The 20,140-nt window shown below is 40.3% G+C and overlaps 2 protein-coding genes across 7 annotated transcripts in view; one reads left to right on the top strand and one right to left on the bottom strand.

The window, feature by feature from the left end:
* Window positions 1-20,140, top strand: part of BMP2K (BMP2 inducible kinase) — a 213,696-nt gene that overhangs the window by 189,667 nt on the left and 3,889 nt on the right. For all 5 annotated transcript variants that reach the window (XM_056568953.1, XM_056568951.1, XM_056568952.1 and 2 more), the window contains one exon: window positions 1,145-1,246. In XM_056568953.1, the coding sequence (XP_056424928.1) occupies window positions 1,145-1,246 (102 nt within the window). The remainder of the gene's footprint in view (window positions 1-1,144; window positions 1,247-20,140) is intronic.
* The window catches only part of PAQR3 (progestin and adipoQ receptor family member 3), a 75,740-nt gene continuing 61,294 nt past the window's right edge, over window positions 5,695-20,140 (bottom strand). The window contains exon 9 of one of the 2 annotated variants that reach the window (XR_008891906.1): window positions 5,695-6,041. The gene's annotated coding sequence lies outside the window, so the exon portion shown is untranslated. Of the gene's footprint in view, window positions 6,042-12,512; window positions 12,532-20,140 lie in introns of those variants that run through there. The other variant, XR_008891907.1, reaches the window with a different exon arrangement.

The following is a 20,140-nucleotide window of genomic DNA, read 5'->3' as shown; positions in this document are numbered from 1 at the left end:
AAATTTTGGCAGAATTCTGTGTTTAGAGAAGCTTTGCTAAACGGAATTTGTGAGGAATTGCTGAATTTCGGCGGTGTGAACTTATACCAAGTGTGAGACACATTTATCACAGTGGGTCGGGCTGTTTGATAATTTGGTGCAGAACTGGACACTGTTTGGGCCTCACTCAGCAAGGGGTCCTGGCACAAAATATAACATGCTGTGTCAAGATGCGCCAACACTGAGGCACAATTTTTTTAAAGACAACCGCAAGACCCATCTTTTATGCCAATTTTATGACATGTGTCTTATCAAGTGTGGCATATCCAGTGTCCAAAACATGAAATAAACTTATTATAAATAATATACGTTTCCAACATTGGGCATAAATTAAGCAAACATTTTTGATAAATTTAAGCCAATGTTTTTATTGCCTAAAGGATGTTCATCTACATCATATTTTGTGTTGCATAAGATTCTCACATGGTTTCCTTAACTTGTGCGAAAGTCAGGGTCTATAATGTTGCCGGACCAACCCCCTTTCTATCTTGAAAAGGTAGACTGTAAACTACATAAGAATTAAGATACACAAGTTTAAAACTTTGTCCACTAAAAAAAGTACAGCTGTTTCTGGGGTAAAAGGTAGAGCCTTTTCCCTAATGGTGGACATCCCTTTGCTAGCAGATCCTGATGATTCCTGCAGCACCCACTGGCAGCCTATGTAATTTGTAAGTCCAGCTACATGTGGGAAGATGTTACAAAAGAACCAAGCAGGTGAACTCTGTAAAACTGCTGCTAAATACACCAATATAAGCCTTGCAGACCTAAAGCATGTTATATTTACTTGACTAACAACTAAAATACCTTATTCACACAATGTCGTTTTCTGTAGCCTTCACTCTTATGGATCTAAAATGGAACGATTTTTGCACTTTTTGTCTCTTTGGGATCCACTGTTCGAATTCAAAATTTTATTTCTGTATAATACTCTTCAATTTTTTTATGTATATACAGTTTATAACAGTCACAACCTTTAATATATAGTGATGTCTCCTTTCAGTTTTTCCTAGATTTTGTTTATTTTTATATATTTATGTTCCAGACTTGCATGCATTCCTCCATTTTTATTTTATTTTTTTGTTGTATTTTTCATTTTCCTTTGCAGATAAACTTGAGGAGTGCAGGCCATCCTCAGTCACAATTCCTGCTTCACAAAGCAAACATTCTGAAGATGCATTTGGTTCAGTTCCATTTATTTCTGCTTCAGGCAAGTGCATCTGTTTACTACAATGGCTGAATGCTTATAACAAATTTTAGGAGTTCGTTCATAAGTAATTATAATATATTAGCTTCTCTGCTTTTATCTCATGCTGAAATTAAAAAGTAAAGTCAAGAGAATCCTATTTCAACTGCTGCCATCCATAATGGAATATGTTGGGGCTATTAAGATAGCTACAAAACTTAGAGCCTAAAGAATCAGAGTTACCCCATAATATGGGATACTTCACTTAAAATGTATATATTTTATTCAGAACTAGCTGAGTACCTGGCGTTGCCCGGTTTTTCCTTCCTAATCATTGTTGAGGAGGAAAATCAACAAAGGAGGAAGCTTTTGACTGCATATACTGTCCTCATATATTGTTGTCATATCCCAACCCCATATCCTGTCCTCATACCCCGATCTCCTATCCCGACCTCCTATCCAGTCCTCTTATGCCATCCTCCTATCCTGACCTCCTATCCAATCCTCCTATCTCAACCTCCTATCCCGTCCCCCTATCGCATCTTCCTATCTCGACCTCCTATCCCGACCATCCCGTCCTCCTATCTTGACCTCCTATCTCAACCTCCTATCCCGACCTCCTATCCTGACCTTCTATCCCGTCCCCCTATCCCATCCTCCTATCCCGTTCTCCTATCTTGTCCTCCTATCCCGACCTCCTATCCCGTCCTCCTATACCGACCTCCTTTGCTGACCTCCTATACAATCCTCCTATCTCGACCTCCTATCCCATCCTCCTATCGCAACTTCCTATCCCGACCATCCCGTCCTCCTATCTTGACCTCCTATCTCAACCTCCTATCCCGACCTCCCATCCCGTCCTCATATCCCGACCCGTAATATGTGTACCAGGTAATGAAATAGCTCCAGCTGTACGGAAATTAAATGGGAACATACATTTCCCATTGATTTGCATGGGACATTAAACAAAAACCCCAACCCTCACAAATGGGGTAGTTAAGGGTCAAATTAACTATCCTATATGTTAAGTGGACATATAAGTAACATGTGACCAAGTATTATCAAAATATCTTCTGCCGTTTGGAAGTTATGCAGTAACATATATTTCCCATTGACTTGCAAGGGACTTTAAACATAAGCCCCGCCCCTGGCAAATGGGGGTGAGTAAGGGTTAAATTACCTATCCTATGTTTGTTGTTGACATATAAGTAACATGTGTGCCAAGTTTCATATTAATATCTTTAGCCGTTTGAAAGTTTTTGTGGAACATATACACATACATACATACACACACACACACATTGAGTTTTATATATATATATAGATTGCCTGCTATTTATCTCCACAATAAACATTTGCAAAACCATTTTATAATTTAGGGGAATTCCATCTTAAGATAATGAGAGGGTACAACCACTGGGCCTCCCCACACAAACTCAAGAAATGGCTCCCCTGACTCCTTTGTTTTGAAAGAAGCAGCGACTTGGCACATGCATTTCTACTTGACTCTTCCCTCTATGGCAGCTCCATAGAGAGATTGAGTACAGCACTTGGCTCTCTTCAGCAGCACCAATAGAGAATGGACGGAGCGGTGGCATATATACCAATCTGCCGTTCCATTCAAACCAAAGAGTCACACTTATCCCCTATACTGTGGATAGGTGTTAAATTATGTTGAAATACCTTTTTAAGGATGTGTGTGATATGGAACTCTTATTTTCCTTTGATTTCAAGTAAGATGATGTGTCATGCTCCATCTTCTGCCATGTTATAGAGGTATTCTCCAATTCAAGTTTTTCCTTTGTTTATATAAAGAAATCATTCCATGTAGAACAGGAAAATGATTAAATGTATGATCACTAAGTACTATAAAAAGGGGAAACCCTAGTGCCCCTTTTCTCCTTATTGTATGACAGCAGTAAGGAGGTGCTTCAATGAAGCGGTGGTCAAGTATGTGGTCTGATTCTTTCTTCAGCGTCTATTGAGCTGATCAAAAATAAAGTACAGTCCCATAGAAATGAACTGAGCACAAGGGTTCATGTGTGTCTACTGCGACATTCAAAATTACTTTTCACTGCGGTCATGCAGCGATAAAAAAACAGGGTGCTTGACATACCTATGTTCAGTTGATGTCCCAGCAGGGGATAGGTGATAAATGTTTTTCATAGGATAACCTCATTTAAGCAATTTAGGCAGTTATTTTCCAGGACATTTTTCCAGCATTTTTTTTCCTCCCAAGAATGTTGTGACTTAATGTAACATAAAAATGTATTAAAGGAGTTACGCAGACAAACGTTTTCTAACCAGTTTGCCCAGACAAGGCTTCTACTTAACTCCCCGTAGCCTCCAGTATCGCCACCCAGTCTCCACTGTGCTGCACTTCATGTAGCTGTAAATCATATCGCCAATCACTATCCACAGCGAGTCCCTCCGCAGTCAGTGCTTAGCTGAGCAGTGATATGGTATACTGTCTGCAGCTCTGTGAAGTGCAGCTCGGCAGGGATACCGGAGGCCACAAGGGAGCAAGGTAGGTAAGTAGAAGCTTTTTTTCTTTTATTGTACAACTTGGGCACATCTGTTCTAAAAATAAAAATAAAAAAATACAAAAAGTTTTAACTGCATTATACCATTTAAGGAAAAAAGTGTATAAATGAAATATTATACATAGGACGTAAATGAAAGTCCTGGTACTTAACACACCAGGACGTATATTTACATGAAGCGAGCACGGCATTCATGCACAGCAGGCGGTAGGTCCCAACTGCTGTCAGCAGCCAGGGACCGTCTAGTGATCATGCGGATGTCCGCCATTAACCCCTCAAATGCCACATTCAATACGGATAATGCAGCACTTGAAATGGAATTACAAAGTTAAATTGGTCATGCAAAAAACAAGCCCTCATGGGTTTGTGGATGGAAATAAGAGTTATGGCTTTTAGGTGGTAAGGAGAAAACAAAAATGCAAAAATAAAATTGTCTGTATCCATAAGGCCAAAATGTGCTGTGTCCTTAAGCATTAACATTATGCAACTCATCTTGCAAAAAATAAGGCATTAAAAAAAACTACATAGCCTTAAAAATAGTTATGACTCCCAGAGAGTAAAAATGGGGAATCCTCTTCAATCCTCTTACAGCAGCATTTTATTTAGTTTCTATGGCCTAAACCCTACCGTCCTGTTCCAAAGAGAATGATTATATTTAGCTGCACATTTCCCCTAAAAGGTAACTTTCTTTCTGGTGGGGGTGTGAATCTTAAGCTCAGAGGACGTGTATCTAATTTGTACAATGCCTATATCTCAGAAATGGAGATTCACAAATCCAATGCCCAAACAGAATCTTGTTTAACATAGTTTGTGGTGTAACTATGGTTAGCTATAACAAACTTTGCTCATCTGTGAAGAGAAAAAGTTGATCAGTTGACCAAAAATTAAAGGAGATCTGCAGTGTAAGACACTATCCCCTATCCTGCGAATAGAATAAGTGTCTGATCGCAGGGGGTCCGAATGCTGGGACCCTCCGCGATCTCCTGTACAGGGCCCTGGCTATGCTGCATGACGCCGTGGCCGACATGCCCCCTCCAGGTATCTCTACGGGAGAGGCAGAGATGCAGCGTTCATGCATCCTTGCCTCTCCCATAAAGCTGTATATGGGGGGGGGGGGGGGGTTAGGGGGTCACGTTTCATCAACCTTAGTGAGGCAATGCCGGGTTCCCGTACAAGAAATTGCAGGGGGTCCTAGCGGTCATACCCCCGCGTTCAGACACTTATCCCCTAGGGGATAAGTGGCTTACAATGAAGAAGTACTCTGATTAGTTGCTATGGGAAACTGCACCACTTTTTCTCTACACAGGTTTCGATACATTTTCCCAATAGAACAGACTGCAATGTTTCTTTTATGTCTTATTTCCTTAAAATTCTGTGAAATTAAACATTTTGATTAACCTTTTTAATGGTCTTTACCTGTAAAGTAAAAACCAAAAACTAAAATAAAACTGTTTTAGAATAAATAGGAGAAACTTTTTATCCTTAGTAACATTGAGTTTATTCATCCACTTTATAATGATACCCTTTATATAATTATGATTTACTGAACCCCCATGCAACAGATATTTATCATCATGTAGCATCTTTATATGAAATAATACCTCTGCAAACCAATTTATTTTGCCATCTCCTATTTTAGAAATTCACTGCGTAATGCCTAAAACCCTCTGAACAAATAGTCTTCTTAATGATCTTGTGTATTTTATGCTTGACCTACATCAAAGATTTATGTTACAAAATATAAACCTCAGAGACATTTTTTAATTTCCAGTCTTTGTATATCTTGGAAACGGCAGCATCGGTGCCACAAATCTCCAGCAATGTTGAGCAGATGCTTCTCTACCATTCCTCAAAGAAATTGTGTAGATTTAGGTGAAATGTCTCGGTAATCCTTGAGCCTGACATGTGGCCAATTGCTGTGAAAAGATGGTATCAGTATGTTACCAATTGAGAGAAGACCTAAAGCTTGTTGCTCCCACCCCCAGATGACGATGCAGCAGAAGGCATGTAATTACTGGTTGTAAGGCATTAATCAGGTTTAATCGGATGTTGGGAAAAAGAACATCAGAACATAACATTTCCTTGAAGATTGGGATCATCTTGTATGATTAAAGATGTTCCCCTGACTGTTGCTGGAGGGATGAGCAATTGTCCTTGAAAGGCTACAGACGTGATTATAAGTGGAGAAATTTAAGCCTTTCGTTGTCAGCAGATGTTGACTCTGAATTGTTTTCACTTAAATTTCATCATATTTTTCAATGATCGTTCAGTGAAAGCTGCAAGCACGAAATGAAGGAAGATGTTTACTGTTGGAAATCACTATAATAATTTGTATAAACCAATACACATATTAGTCCTTTATCAAACATAAGTGTTAAAAACAGTATGTGAAGTTTTACCCATGTATAATGGGGTATTTCTATCTGGCACATTGACTAGAATAGAATTTGCGTAAACAGCGCAGCATCACACTCAGGATTCATGGAAACAGTGTGCTAAATTTTTTATGTATCTTCTATTAACGTAAGAGGGAGTTATACAAACTTATGCAGGCTAGAGAGGGTCAGGGATACCATGATTTTATGATAGGTGAACATCCCAGAGATATAAACCGCACCCATTAGACATTTATAGCACATTGTGTGGATATGCCATAAATGTCAAGATGGGAATACCGTATTAACACTGACTTGGAACTCCTCTTTTTTTGTTAGGGAAAGTTAGAGAAGCAACTAAAATTTTTGGGCTAAAAACTTAAAGGACAGCTGTCAGCCTGTTCACCCACACTAAACCCAATACACTGGGGTCATTTACTTAAATATGTCCAGTAGGTCCTGAGATAGGTCCTGAGATATGTCCCCCAGAAGATACTCTGCTGAATTCAGTGAATCGTGCACAGGGGCGGGGCTTCACAGGGTCAATTTACATATCCATGAACTGTGACTCCACATCTTAGTAAAGTGGAGTCACAGACAATACATATGTAAATTGAGCTGGTGAAGCCCCTCCCCCCCCCCCCCTTTATCCCAGTGAAGTGGGGCCACAGACAATGAATATGCAGATTGAATGGGTGAAGCCCCGCCCCCTGTGTGCGATTCACAGAATTCAGCAGAGGATCTTCTGGAGAACATAACTCGGGACCTACTGGACATATTTAAGTAAGTGACCCCTTGTTGGAGTCCTGTTCCCCCATACTATAACAGAGTGTATTAAGTTTAGTGTGGGTGAACAGGCTGACAGTTTTCCTTTAAGGTTTTTGTGTACAGAAAACAGGAAGGCAATTATTTACCGTAGGATTGTTAGTGACAATTCCTATCTTTATAATTTAGGATCCTTACTTGAGTTGAGTTTGTGGTGCCCATAAAAGTAATACAGCACATTCATTTATTTTTGTAACTTTTTAACTTGCTCTATTTTGTCAAGGTATAAGCATTTTAGAAACATTTTATAGATACGCCCTCTCAAAACATTTACATACCTTATAACATTGGAAAATGAAGCCCTGCCACATTAAACTAGATGAGCCATATACTATGTACGCAAACTTAAGGCATTGACATAGGTCACCAACATGATGGATGATTTTACCCAAATTGGTGCACAGTTCCCCCAAAACATCATCCCCCAAAACAAACTGGCCTCCGTACTCTCCACAGGTAAGCATGTCTGCAATAAAAACCTCATGCTAGAGGCATAAGTTGCATTATATTCTATTCTACTCCTAGCATTCTTATTCTGTCCAAGTATTACAATTTACTGTTAGCAAGCCAAATGTATCTAGGAATTCTCTGGGGGAAAAAAAAAAAATCAAGGGAAAAGAAATAACATGTTCACCATACTTTTCTACATCTAAAACATTATCTGCATGGTGCTGCACTTCACATCATATCATTACTACTCAAGTGAATAATAATGATATTCAAGTCAGAACAAGAGCAAACTGCTTTGTCAGCATGAAAAGATTAGATAACACTTCTCTTTGGCTTTCTTGTGTTCACCGTGCAGAAGATCCTCATCAATTTAGCATGGGACTTTTCCTCGCTAATTTTCTCAGTGTGAATGTACCCTTTGGGTTTACCTATACACCCTGGCTGCCTGCTACTTGGCGCACCAGGACGTACAAGTCCCTGTTATGAAGCAAGCACAGGAGCAGCTGATAGCATTTGGGTAATGGCAGACATCCGCGATTGCGGATTCCCGCCATTAACTTTTCAGATTTCGTGATTAATACTAATATCGGACCACCCCCGATGCAATCGCAGGGGGTCCGATGAGCAAATATGGCTGCTGGAGCTCCTCTTACTGGCTCCCTGGTGGCTCCTGCGATTGTCGCCTCTGGTCTGCCTTTTAACAGACCAGAGAAGCAGATCACAGATAACATTGTATCATGCTATGCCCCTCCACCAAAAACAAATGAATTACCTCTTATATTATTTTATAAAATAAAAATGAAAAAAATAAATTAACATATTTGGTATTGCCATGTGCAGAAAGGTCAAAGTATAATGTTAATGATCCCATACAGTGAATGGCATAAAACATAAAAAAAAATCCAAAAATGCTGAATTTCAGTTGCATCACATCCCAGAAAAAAAGGAATTAAAATGAGCAAAAAGTCACATGTGTGCAAAAGTGTTACCGATAAAAGCTACAGATCACAGTGCAAAAAAAAGAGCCCTCATCCATCCCTGTGATATGCAGACCAAGGGCAGAACAAGGGACCAATTTCCCAGTAGCACAGGGAAAATAACAGTGAAATTCCTCTGAAAATACAACTTTACCTTTATTAATTATCAACCAAAAAATTGTACCCTATAAGGTCTTATAAAATCCCACTGCCCTGTCTTCCCATATTTTCAATAGGGTCATATGCGAATCTACCATGAAGACATCCCTAAATACAAAAACATTAGAAAGTTACAGGAGGTCAGAATAGGGCAATTTAAACTCACTGATTTTGTTAAAGTGTTTTCATCAAAGTAGGAGAATAATAGAAAAGTATGTGAAAATGGGTATCATTTTAACTGTATTGATCCACAGATTGAAGAAAACTTGTCAGCTTTACTGTGTAAACAAACCCCAAGGTTTAAGCATGCTCATCCAACTGCTATCAGCAGCCAGGACCCACAGTTAACGGCAGGCATTGCCAATCGGGCCGATGCCTAGCATTAACCTTTAGATGTTGTGATCAAATTTGATTGCAGCGTCTAAAATGCAGGGTTAACGGTGGGGCAAAATTGCGGGTCCCGATCGATGCTCTGAGGCGCTCTGGCCAGCCATGGCAGGTAGAGCAGCAGAGCACCGATAACTCTAATCATTGCTATGCTGTGACATAGCAATGAACTGTGTATGCAATCGTTAGATTGCATGTTATAGCCCCCTTTTGATCAGTTCATTTACCTTTTCATAAAAAATAATAAAAAGCAATCAAAAAGTCCCATCAAAATAAAAATGGTACCGATAAAAACTACAGATTACAGCGCAAAAAATTGTCCTCATATAGCCCTGTATGCGGAAAAATAAAGTTAAAGGGGTCAGTTATAATAAGTTATTTTTTTAAAGTGGTAAAATAAAATAAAACCTAAATAAATTGGGTATCCTTGTAACCATATGGACCTATAGAATAAAGATAAGGTGTAATTTTTACAAAAAAAAAGTACATTACATAGCAACGGAAGCCCCCAAATTTTTTTTCTCAATTTCACCCCACAAATATATATATATTTTTTTCGCCGTAGATTTTGTTATAAAATGATTGATGTCATTACAAAGTACAATTGGTGACACAAAAAGCAAGCCCTTATATTGTAGGTGCAATATATTGTACTGTAGGTGCAAAATTTAAAGCATTATGATTTTTAGAAGGGGAGGAGGAAAATTAAAGTGCAAAAAATGAAAATAACCCTGGCCAAAAAGGCCTAGGTCCTTAAGGGGTTAAAGGATAACTCTGGGATGTAAAAACGTATCCCCTATCATAAGGATAGGGGATATGTGTTAGATCATGGGGGGTCCGACTGCTGTGGCCCCCCGCGATCTCCCAACCGTTCCCCGATTCTCAGTATGAATGGGGTGGGTCGACCACCGCACGAAGCGGCGGCCGACATGCCCCCTCCATGTAGTTCTATGGGAGAGCCAGAGCGCTGCTTTTGGCAATCTCCAGCTCCACAATAGAACTGCATGGAAGTGGCATGTCGTTACATGCAGGGTGCCATTCCGGAAGTGGCATGTCGTTACATGCAGGGTTGGGGGGGGGGGGGGCCCAGCGGTCGGACCCCCTGCAAACTAACACTTATCCCCTATCCTTAGGATAGGGGATAAGTTTTTACATCCCAGAGTTATCCTTTAAAAACTCCACTGTATCATGAAATACCTCTCCTGCAGTGCCACTATGCAGCATAAAATACCACTCCAACAACGCTACACAAATATCACAGTGCAGTACAAAATACCTCTCCATTGGTATCAAATAGCCAATACTTTTTTGGCAGTGCTTAACAAAATACAGTGTGGCATAAAATACCACAATGCAGCAATTCAGAATTTACCCTTTCTCCCCAACCCACTCATCCACAATGTTGGAGGAGGGAGAGTCTTGCCTCTGCATCAGCTCACTTATAGGCCGACATTTATCATTGTCTTTAGACTGTTTTTTTGTGTCTACAAAAGGCGCAAAAATAGGCGCAATCAGGGTTCATTTGTGCCTTTTTTGGGCCTTTTGGTTTACACATTTCTGCTGATTTTGAGTTCCAATCCACTGATTTTGGCAATACACATGATATGGATGGGTTTTGTGAAAATGTGCTAAAAAGGCGCAAAGCCACTGAAAAGTCTCTAAAACTACACCAGTCGAGACTTTTTGGTGAATGTGAAGAGAGAATTTTCAGAAAATGTGACCTGCACAAAATTTATGAAATGCTCTGTGACCAGTTAATAAATTTGGTGCTCCTACACATTACCAGCACACAAAAAAAAGGTGTAGAAAATTGCTTCACTTACACCTACAATGATAAATGCCGGCCATGGTCTCCAGACTCCCACTGCTCTGTTTTGTGGGTGCAGGACCTGTGAATCCATGGTTATGTAACTAGGATTTCATTGCAGGTCCTTTACCCCTTCTAACCTCAGATATTGTAAACATAATACAGGGCTGGCATTATTAGTGCAGTTTCTGCTGTGAAGTCTCTGCTTTGCATTAATGCCCAGCACAGAAAAAGAAAACACAAAAACACAAAGCTCTTCCTTGTGTGGGATCACCAGAAAAGGATTGTATCTTAGGCTTGAGTAAGTAACGTGCTCCCCTGGAACGGCTATGCATTATCAAGGCACAACACTTACATATCAAGGCATATCATTGAAGAAAATCGGCTGCTGCTGCTTCCCACGACGAGAACATTCCTCATCGTAGGTGTAAGTGAAGCATTTTTTACACCTTTTTTTTTGTTTGCTGGTAATGTGTAGGAGCACCAACTTTATTAAATGGTCACAGAGCATTTGATAAATTTTGTGGAGGTCACATTTTCCGAAATTTCTCTCTTTTGCCAAAAAGCTAAGCTAAGTCTGGTCTAGTGTAGTTTTAGAGACTTTTCGGTGGTCTTTGCGCCTTTTTTGTGCCTTTGCACAAAAAGGCGCAGTTCATAAAACCCATCTATAATTATATATATATATATATATATATATATATATATATATATATATATATATTTAGGCACAAAAAAAGGACACTTGCACCAAAATAGCACCAAATATAGATGGAAAAAAGGGTAAACACAATGATAAATGCCGGCTCCTGTGTCTTACAGTTTGAAAAGCAGTGAGTGGCAGCATGCATGCTCGACCACAGCTCCATTCAAACAAGGGAAACATTGTCAATCAAAATTCTAATTGCTTATCTGAAAACTGCTTTAGCCAGGGAACGAAGCTCTCCACATTTACTGACATTGATGGTTTTGGAAAGAAATTATTTGGTGGATGCTTGCCCAGGTCAGCAGACCTTTTTAAAGCACTGTGACATGGGATGTGCTCCACTGCGAAGTGCACATTAATGTTAATATTAGTCCAGTGGTTCCCAACTGGGGTGCTCCAGTGGGAAAAATGGTGACTGAAGGTGCTAGGAAGTCTGTGGCTTAGCCCCGCTACAGGTGTACTAGTGCATCTTAAACTTCAACCTTTTCTAGGCTTCAGGCATGATGGTGAATGCAGCCAGTCTCTTCATGATGCCTTCAGCCTAGAAGAGAGAGCAAAAGTCGGCAGTGAATGCAGGGGTGCAAAGTAATTTAGTTTTTTTTTGTTTAACTTTTATAGGGTGCAAACTACCTTTGGGGGCGGGGGGGGGGAACTACCTTAAGGGGGTCCTAAATGCCTGAATGCTACTTATGGGAAGAGGGGTCTATAGTACAGATGTAAACTACCTAAAAGGGGTCCTACATGCAGTTGGCAAACTGCTTACAGGGAAACACTTCCAGCATACTGGGGGAAACTACCTACTGGGGGAAGCCAGCTTTATAAGAGAAACTACATAGTGGGGGCCCAAGTGTAAAAAAAACAAAACAAAAAAAAAACTGGGAGGAATTACTGATAAGTTCCCCGAAGTAACGACAACAAGAATATAGCCGTACATATAGAGGGCAGAAAATCCTGGGAATACGTTTGCACATTGACCATAGAAAAAAAGTATTTATGTATTGAAACACTGTAGAAAAAATATATCATTGACACTCACCTATTAAAACACTTTACTTTATTGCGCCCATCAAAAGGGTTGGCTGCCTGCAGAACAAGCAAGGCACATCAGCGAAAGCGGAGTTTGCTGAAAGTAACGTAACTGTTTTGCGGCTTAATCTGGTTCCTTACATATTGGAAGCACCTACATAAAGGGGAACATCCACCTAATGGGGAAAACTACCTACTGTAGCAACCTACCGACTCCTCCTCAACTGACTTACCCCTCTCCACCAACCCACTTACCTGCCCATTTAACTGTGCATGACACCAAATTGTGAAATTATTACTGTTTGCGACTCTATAGGTGGGGAAAAGAGAAGAAGAAGGATGCAAGAAAAGTGTGGAGCTTTAGATGTTTGTCTGGCAAATCCTTCAAAAAAAAGGAGATTATGCTGGAAGAAATCATCATGGCGGTCTAGGCCAGATGGAGAAGAAAAGGGAAAGTGAACGACTCCAATTATAGAAGACATCACCTATGAGTCACTGGATATAACAGCACTGAATTTACATAGCTAACAGAGATATATAATAGGGAGAAAGAACAGCACACCAGGCTTGTAGAAGGAGTGATGTCGGTGCACGCAGATCTGGAGCTGTGGTCAAGAGCTCACCATCGATACAATAAAAAAAAGGATAATTCCGCAGCACACAGGATAAAGTGCATACAAAATAGGTGGTTTATTCCATATTAAAAAGTGTTTTCACAGCATGCTATTTTTTTTGCACTTTATCCTGTGTGCTGCGGAATTATCCTTTTCTGATTTTAACAGAGATATATAGATATTGTAAATTGCTACTTTTTGGTAATTTTTTTGTAGAAAATTATTCAGCATGGATACCCAGGCGTAAAAAAGGAGGAAAAAAAATTCTGTGGTGTCTCCCAAAGGTAAAAAAAAGGTTGGGAAACACTGCTTTATTTTCACACCTTGCAGGCTACTTGCACTTAGTTTCAGGAAGTACAAAACAAGTGAGATTTTGAGAATGCCAGACGCAAAAGATCCCCTGGATACAGAGACTGTGCCCCTATCGGAGGCTAAAAGGCGGGGGGGGGGGGTCAGTGGTTGAACGTATCCCCTATACTGCCCGACATCCGGCTACTCCCAATGCCCAGATTGAGAGCAACGGCACGAAGGGGTGGCTGACATGCCTCTTCATGTAACTCTATGGAAGAGACCGAGATACACAAACGCTGCTCTCCTATTTAGATACATTACATGAGGAGGAGGTTTGTTACAGTCTGTCACACCATTAGTTAGGAGATTACATAAGAAGGTTTGTTACAGTGTGTCACCCCAGTAGTAATGGAATTACATGAGGAGGGGGTTTGTTACAGTGAATCACCCCAGTAGTAAGAATATTACATGAGGAGGAGGTTTGTTACAGTGTGTCACCCAAGTTGTAAAGTGATTACATGAGGAGGTTCATTACAGTGCATCACCCCAGTAGTAATGAGATTACATGCAAAGGAGGTTTGTTACAGTGTGTCACCCCAGTAGTAAGGTGGGGGGTGTCAAAGGGCAGAGCCAATGGGTGTAGTCAAGGGGGTGGCAAATTAGCTTTTGCCTAGGGTGGCAAAAATCCTTGCACCAGCCCTGCCTCCAAACGGCCTCTGACTACGGAAGCCGATCAGGCTCTGCCTGAGGCAGGTGACAGTTGTCACTGTTACACAATCCCCCTTTCCTCCATTATTAAATTTTTTCTTAGCTCTCCCCCCATAATACTTGAACATATACATAATACATGTATACATAATGCAGTGAACATAATACTTTACCTTGTCCCCGAGCCTGCGCGCGTCCTCTTCCTTCAAAGCGCTCGCTCCCGCCTGTCTGATTGACAGGCGGAAGCGAGCACAGCAGTGATTGTATTTCGACTCGTTGCCAGGCTTCAACGAGTCGAAATTCAGTGGTGACGTCAATGCTGAATGCATTCGGCCACTAGGAGCGCGACCCCTAGTGGCCGAATTTAAAAGTGATTTTAAACTGTTTTAAAATCACTTTTTTTAATGAAACTATATAAGAGATATGTTGTAGTACTTAAGTACTACAACATATCAATTTTTTGTTTTCATGACAGTGCCCATTTAAGTCCAAAATTGGTCTGGTCTTTAAGGGGTTAAAGGAGATTAAAGCGATCATTCAGCTATTTTTTTTTATTCAAAAAAATTTCCCCCGCTTAAGCCAATGATTGGGTGAGCAACAAAGTGACATACTGTCTGTAACACCAGGAGGCAAAGTTCACTGGAGACTGGACACCATGATAAAGAGGCTGCAGGGGAAGGAAGCACAGCTTGTTTTTATGTTATCACACAGCCTAGACACCTTTGTACGAGAAAAAAAAAAGAGTTTTTTGCTAGATTACCCCTTAACCTCTTGGGGACTCCCCGGGCCTTAAATGGGCACTGTCAGATACAAAAACTTTTGATATGTTGTAAAGCATGCAAAACCAATAGGTTTCAATTGCTTTCATTAAAACATTTTCAGTATTTTATACTGAAAAAGCCAAACAACTGGTCTGCTTGGACACATACTAGTGCTGATGTCCATGCATCATCACCTATGTCATGGACACAATTGATTGACAGCTGTGAGCGCAGGGCTCACAGCTGGAGGAAAAATCCTCCCATTGTCAGCTTGTGTCAAATTTTGGTGGGCTTTTTCTCCTTTTACCTTAAAATTATTTTTTTACTCTAACATGCTGGTGTTGCCCCATACTTACTCACAAGAGGTAAAGGGGAAAAAAATTGTTATCATAATTTTTCCTGAGTACAAAAATACCCATTATGTGGGCGTAAAATGCTCTGCGGGTGCACAACAGGGCTCAGGAGTGAGAGCGCATTATGTACATTTGAGGCCTAAATTGGTAATTTGCACAGGGGTGGCTGATTTTACAGTGATTATGACATAAATGCAAAAAAAATGAATACCCACATGTGACCCCATTTTGGAAACTACACCCCTCACGGAATGTAACAAGGGGTATAGTGAGCCTTTACACCACAGGTGTTTGACGAATTTTCGTTAACGTTGGATGGGAAAATGAAAAAAAAAAATGCTGGTGTTACCCTATATTTTTCATTTTCACAAGGGAAAATAGGAAAATAGCCCTCCAAAATGTGTAACCCCATTTCTTCTGAGTAAGGACAATGTAATTTTTCATTTGCACAACCTACTGTTCCAAAGATCTGTCAAACTCCAGTGGGATGTAAATGTTCTTTGCACCCCTTATTAAATTCTGTGAGGGGTGTAGTTTCCAAAATGGGCTCACATGTGGGGGGGGTCCACTATTGTGGCACCATGGGGGCTTTGTAAACGCACATGGCCCCCAACTTCCATTCCAAACAAATTCTCTCTCCAAAAGCTCAATGGCGTTTCTCTTCTGAACATTGTAGTTCACCCACAGAGCACTTTACATCCACATATGGCGTATTTCCATACTCAGAAGAAATAGTGTTACAAATTTTGGGGGGAATTTTCTCCAATTCCCCTTGTAAAATTTGGGGAAAAACCAGCATTTTTGTGAAAAAAAAACAAAGTTCCATCTATACATCCGACTTTAACGAAAAGTCATCAAACACCTGTGGGGTGTTAAGACTCACTGTATCCCTTGGTAAATTCCTTGAGGGGTGTAGTTTCCAGAATAGTATGCCATGTGTTTGTTTTTGCTGTTCTGGCACCATAGGGGCTTCTTAAATGCGACATGCCCCCCAAAAACGATTTCAGAAAAATTTGGTTTCCAAAAACCAAATGTGACTCCGTCTCTTCTGAGCATTGTAGTTTGCCCGCAGAGCACTTGACGTCCACACATGAGGTATTTCCATACTCAGAAGAAATGGGATTACAAATTTTGGGGACATTTTCTCCTATTACCGGTTGTAAAAATGAAAAATTTGGGGAAAAAACTGCATTTTTGTGAAAAAATAAAAAGCTTAATTTACACATCCGACTAACGAAAAGTTGTCAAACACCTGTGGGGTGTTAAGGCTCACTGGACCCCTTGTTACATTCCTTGAGGGGTGTAGTTTCCAAAATATTATGCCATGTGGGATTTTCTCTCTGTTCTGGTACCATAGGGGCTTCCCTAAATGAGACATGCCCCCCAAAAACCATTTCAGCAAAATTCACTCTCCAAAATCCCATTGTCGCTCCTTCCCATCTGAGCCCTCTAGTGCACCCACAAAGCACTTTACATTAACATATGAGGTATTTCCTTACTCAAGGGAAATTGGGGTACAAATTTTTTAGGGGATTTCTCTTCTTTTACCCCTTGTAAAAACTAAAAAAATGGCTCTACCAGAACAGATTTTGAATTTTCTCCTTCACTTTGCTGCTATTCATGTGAAACACCTGAAGGGTAAACAAACTTTCTTAATGTAATTTTGAATACTTTCAGGGGTGCAGTTTCTATAATGGGGTATTTATGGAGTATTTCTCACAGAAAGGCCCCTCAAATCCACTTCAAACTTAACTGGTCCCTGAAAAATTCAGATTTAGAATTTTTTGTGAACATTTTGAAAATTGCTGCTATACTTTGAAGCCCTCTAATGTCTTTGAAAAAGTTAAAACATGTCAACTTTATGATGTCAACATATGTGAATCAATATATAATTTATTTGGAAAGTCCATTTTCCTTACAAGCAGAAAGTTTCAATGTTAGAAAAATGAAAAATTTTCATGACATTTTGGGATTTTTCACCAAGAAAGGATGCACTAACGACAAAAATGTACCACTATGTTAACCCCTATGGACGTTTATGAATGTCTACTGAGGTATGACGCCTGCTCAGCAGGTGAGCGCGCATCATACCCGGTGGGTCTCGGTTGCTATAAGCAACCAGGACCCGTGGCTAATGCCAGATGTCGCCGATCGGGCTGATTCCCAGCATTAACTCTTTAGATGCGGCCATCAAAGTTGATCGCCGCGTCTAAAGTGAAAGTAAAAGGTTCCCGGCAGCTCAATCGGGCTGATCGGGACCATCACGGTAAAATCGCAGTGTCCCAATCAGCTAGGACGCAGCAGAAGGGTGCCTTACCTGCCTCCTGCGCGTCCGATCGGCGATTGATTGCTCCAAGCCGGAAATCCAGGCTTGAGCAATCAACCGCCGATAACACTGATCCCTAACATAAAAAATAAAGCAACATAGCAATAGATCTTCATTACATATTTCATTCCATTTTGTATCTTTAGCATCTGTGCAGACTTTTGCATCATGATTAGTCTATAAACAAACCCTGTATAATCTGATTCAACAGTAATACTACCTTTCCATCTTACAAGTAGCTTATGCTTACCAAATCTTTTAGCAAGAAATAGGTGACAAATGTAAGGGTCCAGTAAAAATGTAGGATCAGACTACTAAGTGTTACTACATAGCCTGTTAGCCCGTTCACACTATGGAGAATCCGCACATGGATACCGACTTGCACTGCACGTCACATGTTTAACAGCAGAACTTCCCAAAGGGTTTTCGATTTCAGAGGAAGACTGAACATGTTCAATCTTATCATGATATCAGTTAGTGGGACAGCGTTTATGTGCATAGCAAATTTTCTCAGACATAAGCGCTGATTTTGGATCATTACTGCTCCATGCAGAAGATCCACAGAGAAATTGTACCATTAAGGTACATTCACACATTCGTAACTCACAGCGAGTTAAGCTACTGTTTCACTTCAATGGTTCTGCTGAAAGTCTGCAATAGTGGCAGTTTTACACAATAAACAGAAAAGTAATAGAATGTACAAAATCAACTTTATTAATACAATTTAGTGATAAAAAAATAAAGATATTAAAATTGGAACAAAGAATGAATAGGCACTGGTGGACATACAAAGATATAGGACAATGGTAGGACACAAATACATCAAAATATGCAAATATAAGGAGTAAATGCCACGGTAGCTGGTAGGATACAAGGGTGATACCTGCCAAAAATATGCAATAAAGGGTGCCAAACCATACCTACACCTGAACCCCAACGATCGTTTCGCTGTTATGCCGCTTCTTCTTAGACGCCCCCTGAAGAAGCGGCATAACAGCGAAACGATTATAAATTACAGAGAGGGTGTGGCGTATCCCCTGACACGTAATTCTTCAAAAGTTGTAATTTGGTCCCGATAGAACCCTATATCTGGTTGTTGAGCCAAAAAGTGTTCAAGCTGCATAGAGTGCCAAAAACCCAATGGACAGGGTTCGCTAATTTTTATTACATCTATCCAACCCATATTCTCTGACTCTTCTCGTAAATGACATACCCTATATCTATCGTCGGCAATCCAGCGAGAGAAAACTAAATCGTTCAATCCTGGAGGAAAAGCCGGATTGCCTATTATCGGTACCATGCATGAATTTCGGGGAAGGAAATATTTGCGTACTTTTTTGTCATTACAGACTTTCAGCGTCGCGCCAATGGTAGGATGTTGCCATATTTCTTTATTCTTTAAAGGCATGACACCAAGGGAGGCATTTAAGCGGGATTGAAGTTATACTCTGTTCTATTTTAACCCATGCTTTCTGAACATCGGTCCTACACCAATCCACTACTCTTGATTAAAGGGGTATTCCAGGCAAAACCTTTTTTTTATATATCAACTGGCTCCGGAAAGTTAAACAGATTTGTAAATTACTTCTATTAAAAAATCTTAATCCTTCCAATAGTTATTAGCTTCTGAAGTTTTCTGTCTAAATGCTCAATGAAGATGTCACGTCCCGGGAGCTGTGCATGATGGGAGAATATCCCTTGCATGATGGGAAAATATCCCCATAGGAGCTGGACAGCTCCCGGGACGTGAGTCATCAGAAAGCAGTTAGACAGAAAACAGCAACTCAACTTCAGAACCTAATAACTATTGGAAGGATTAAGATTTTTTTAATAGAAGTAAAAAAATCGGAGCCAGTTGATCTATAAAAAAAAAGTTTTTGCCTGGAATACCCCTTCAAACAGCCATGTAACATTATGTATTTCAGGGCTTGCAGCACCCCTTCCTCAGATATGAATTTGCATAGGCAAATCTGAGGAAGGGGCGCTACAAGCCCTGAAGCGTGTTATGTTACATGGCTATATAAGTTTGTTTGTATCAATAAATGTAAGTTTGGTGTGAGGACTCGAGCAGCACCATTTCTTTTATTTGAATGGGATTTGCGCCCAAGAACCGGGACCTTTTTCTCTGCACTTCCCTTGCAATAAAAGAGTAAAATATTGCCAAGCTATATAAGTCACTAAGCAGATTGACTAGATGTGTTTTGAGACCATGTCACAGCCTCTCCCTCAGGAAACTATGTCTTGAGCAGGAAAGCATAGGAAATACAGAGGTCCTGGTTCTCATTGGATCAGCCCTCACACATGGTGATATTTATTATAATTTCACTTACTGCTATCTTAATTGTTTAGGTGTCTGAATACTGCACTTTAACCCCTTAAGGACACAGACCATTTTGGCCTTTTTAAGTTGCCACAGTGGACAATTTATTGCAATCTTTTGATTGCAAATACTGAACAGAGCTATGCATATGCATAGCACTGATAATTATTATCTGCAATCTACTTCTCTGGTCTGCTAGAAGGCAGCAACCAGCCAAAGCAGGTGAGAAGACCTTCGGCGGTCTTCTTGACACAATTGCACCATGGATAGTCTGATGCGTGTCTGTACGCTAC

The sequence above is a fragment of the Hyla sarda genome, chromosome 1, assembly GCF_029499605.1.
Source record: "Hyla sarda isolate aHylSar1 chromosome 1, aHylSar1.hap1, whole genome shotgun sequence".
Classification (NCBI taxonomy): Eukaryota; Metazoa; Chordata; class Amphibia; order Anura; family Hylidae; genus Hyla; species Hyla sarda.
Note: the sequence above shows the minus strand (reverse complement) of the source record. Positions and strands in the feature narration are given on the sequence as shown.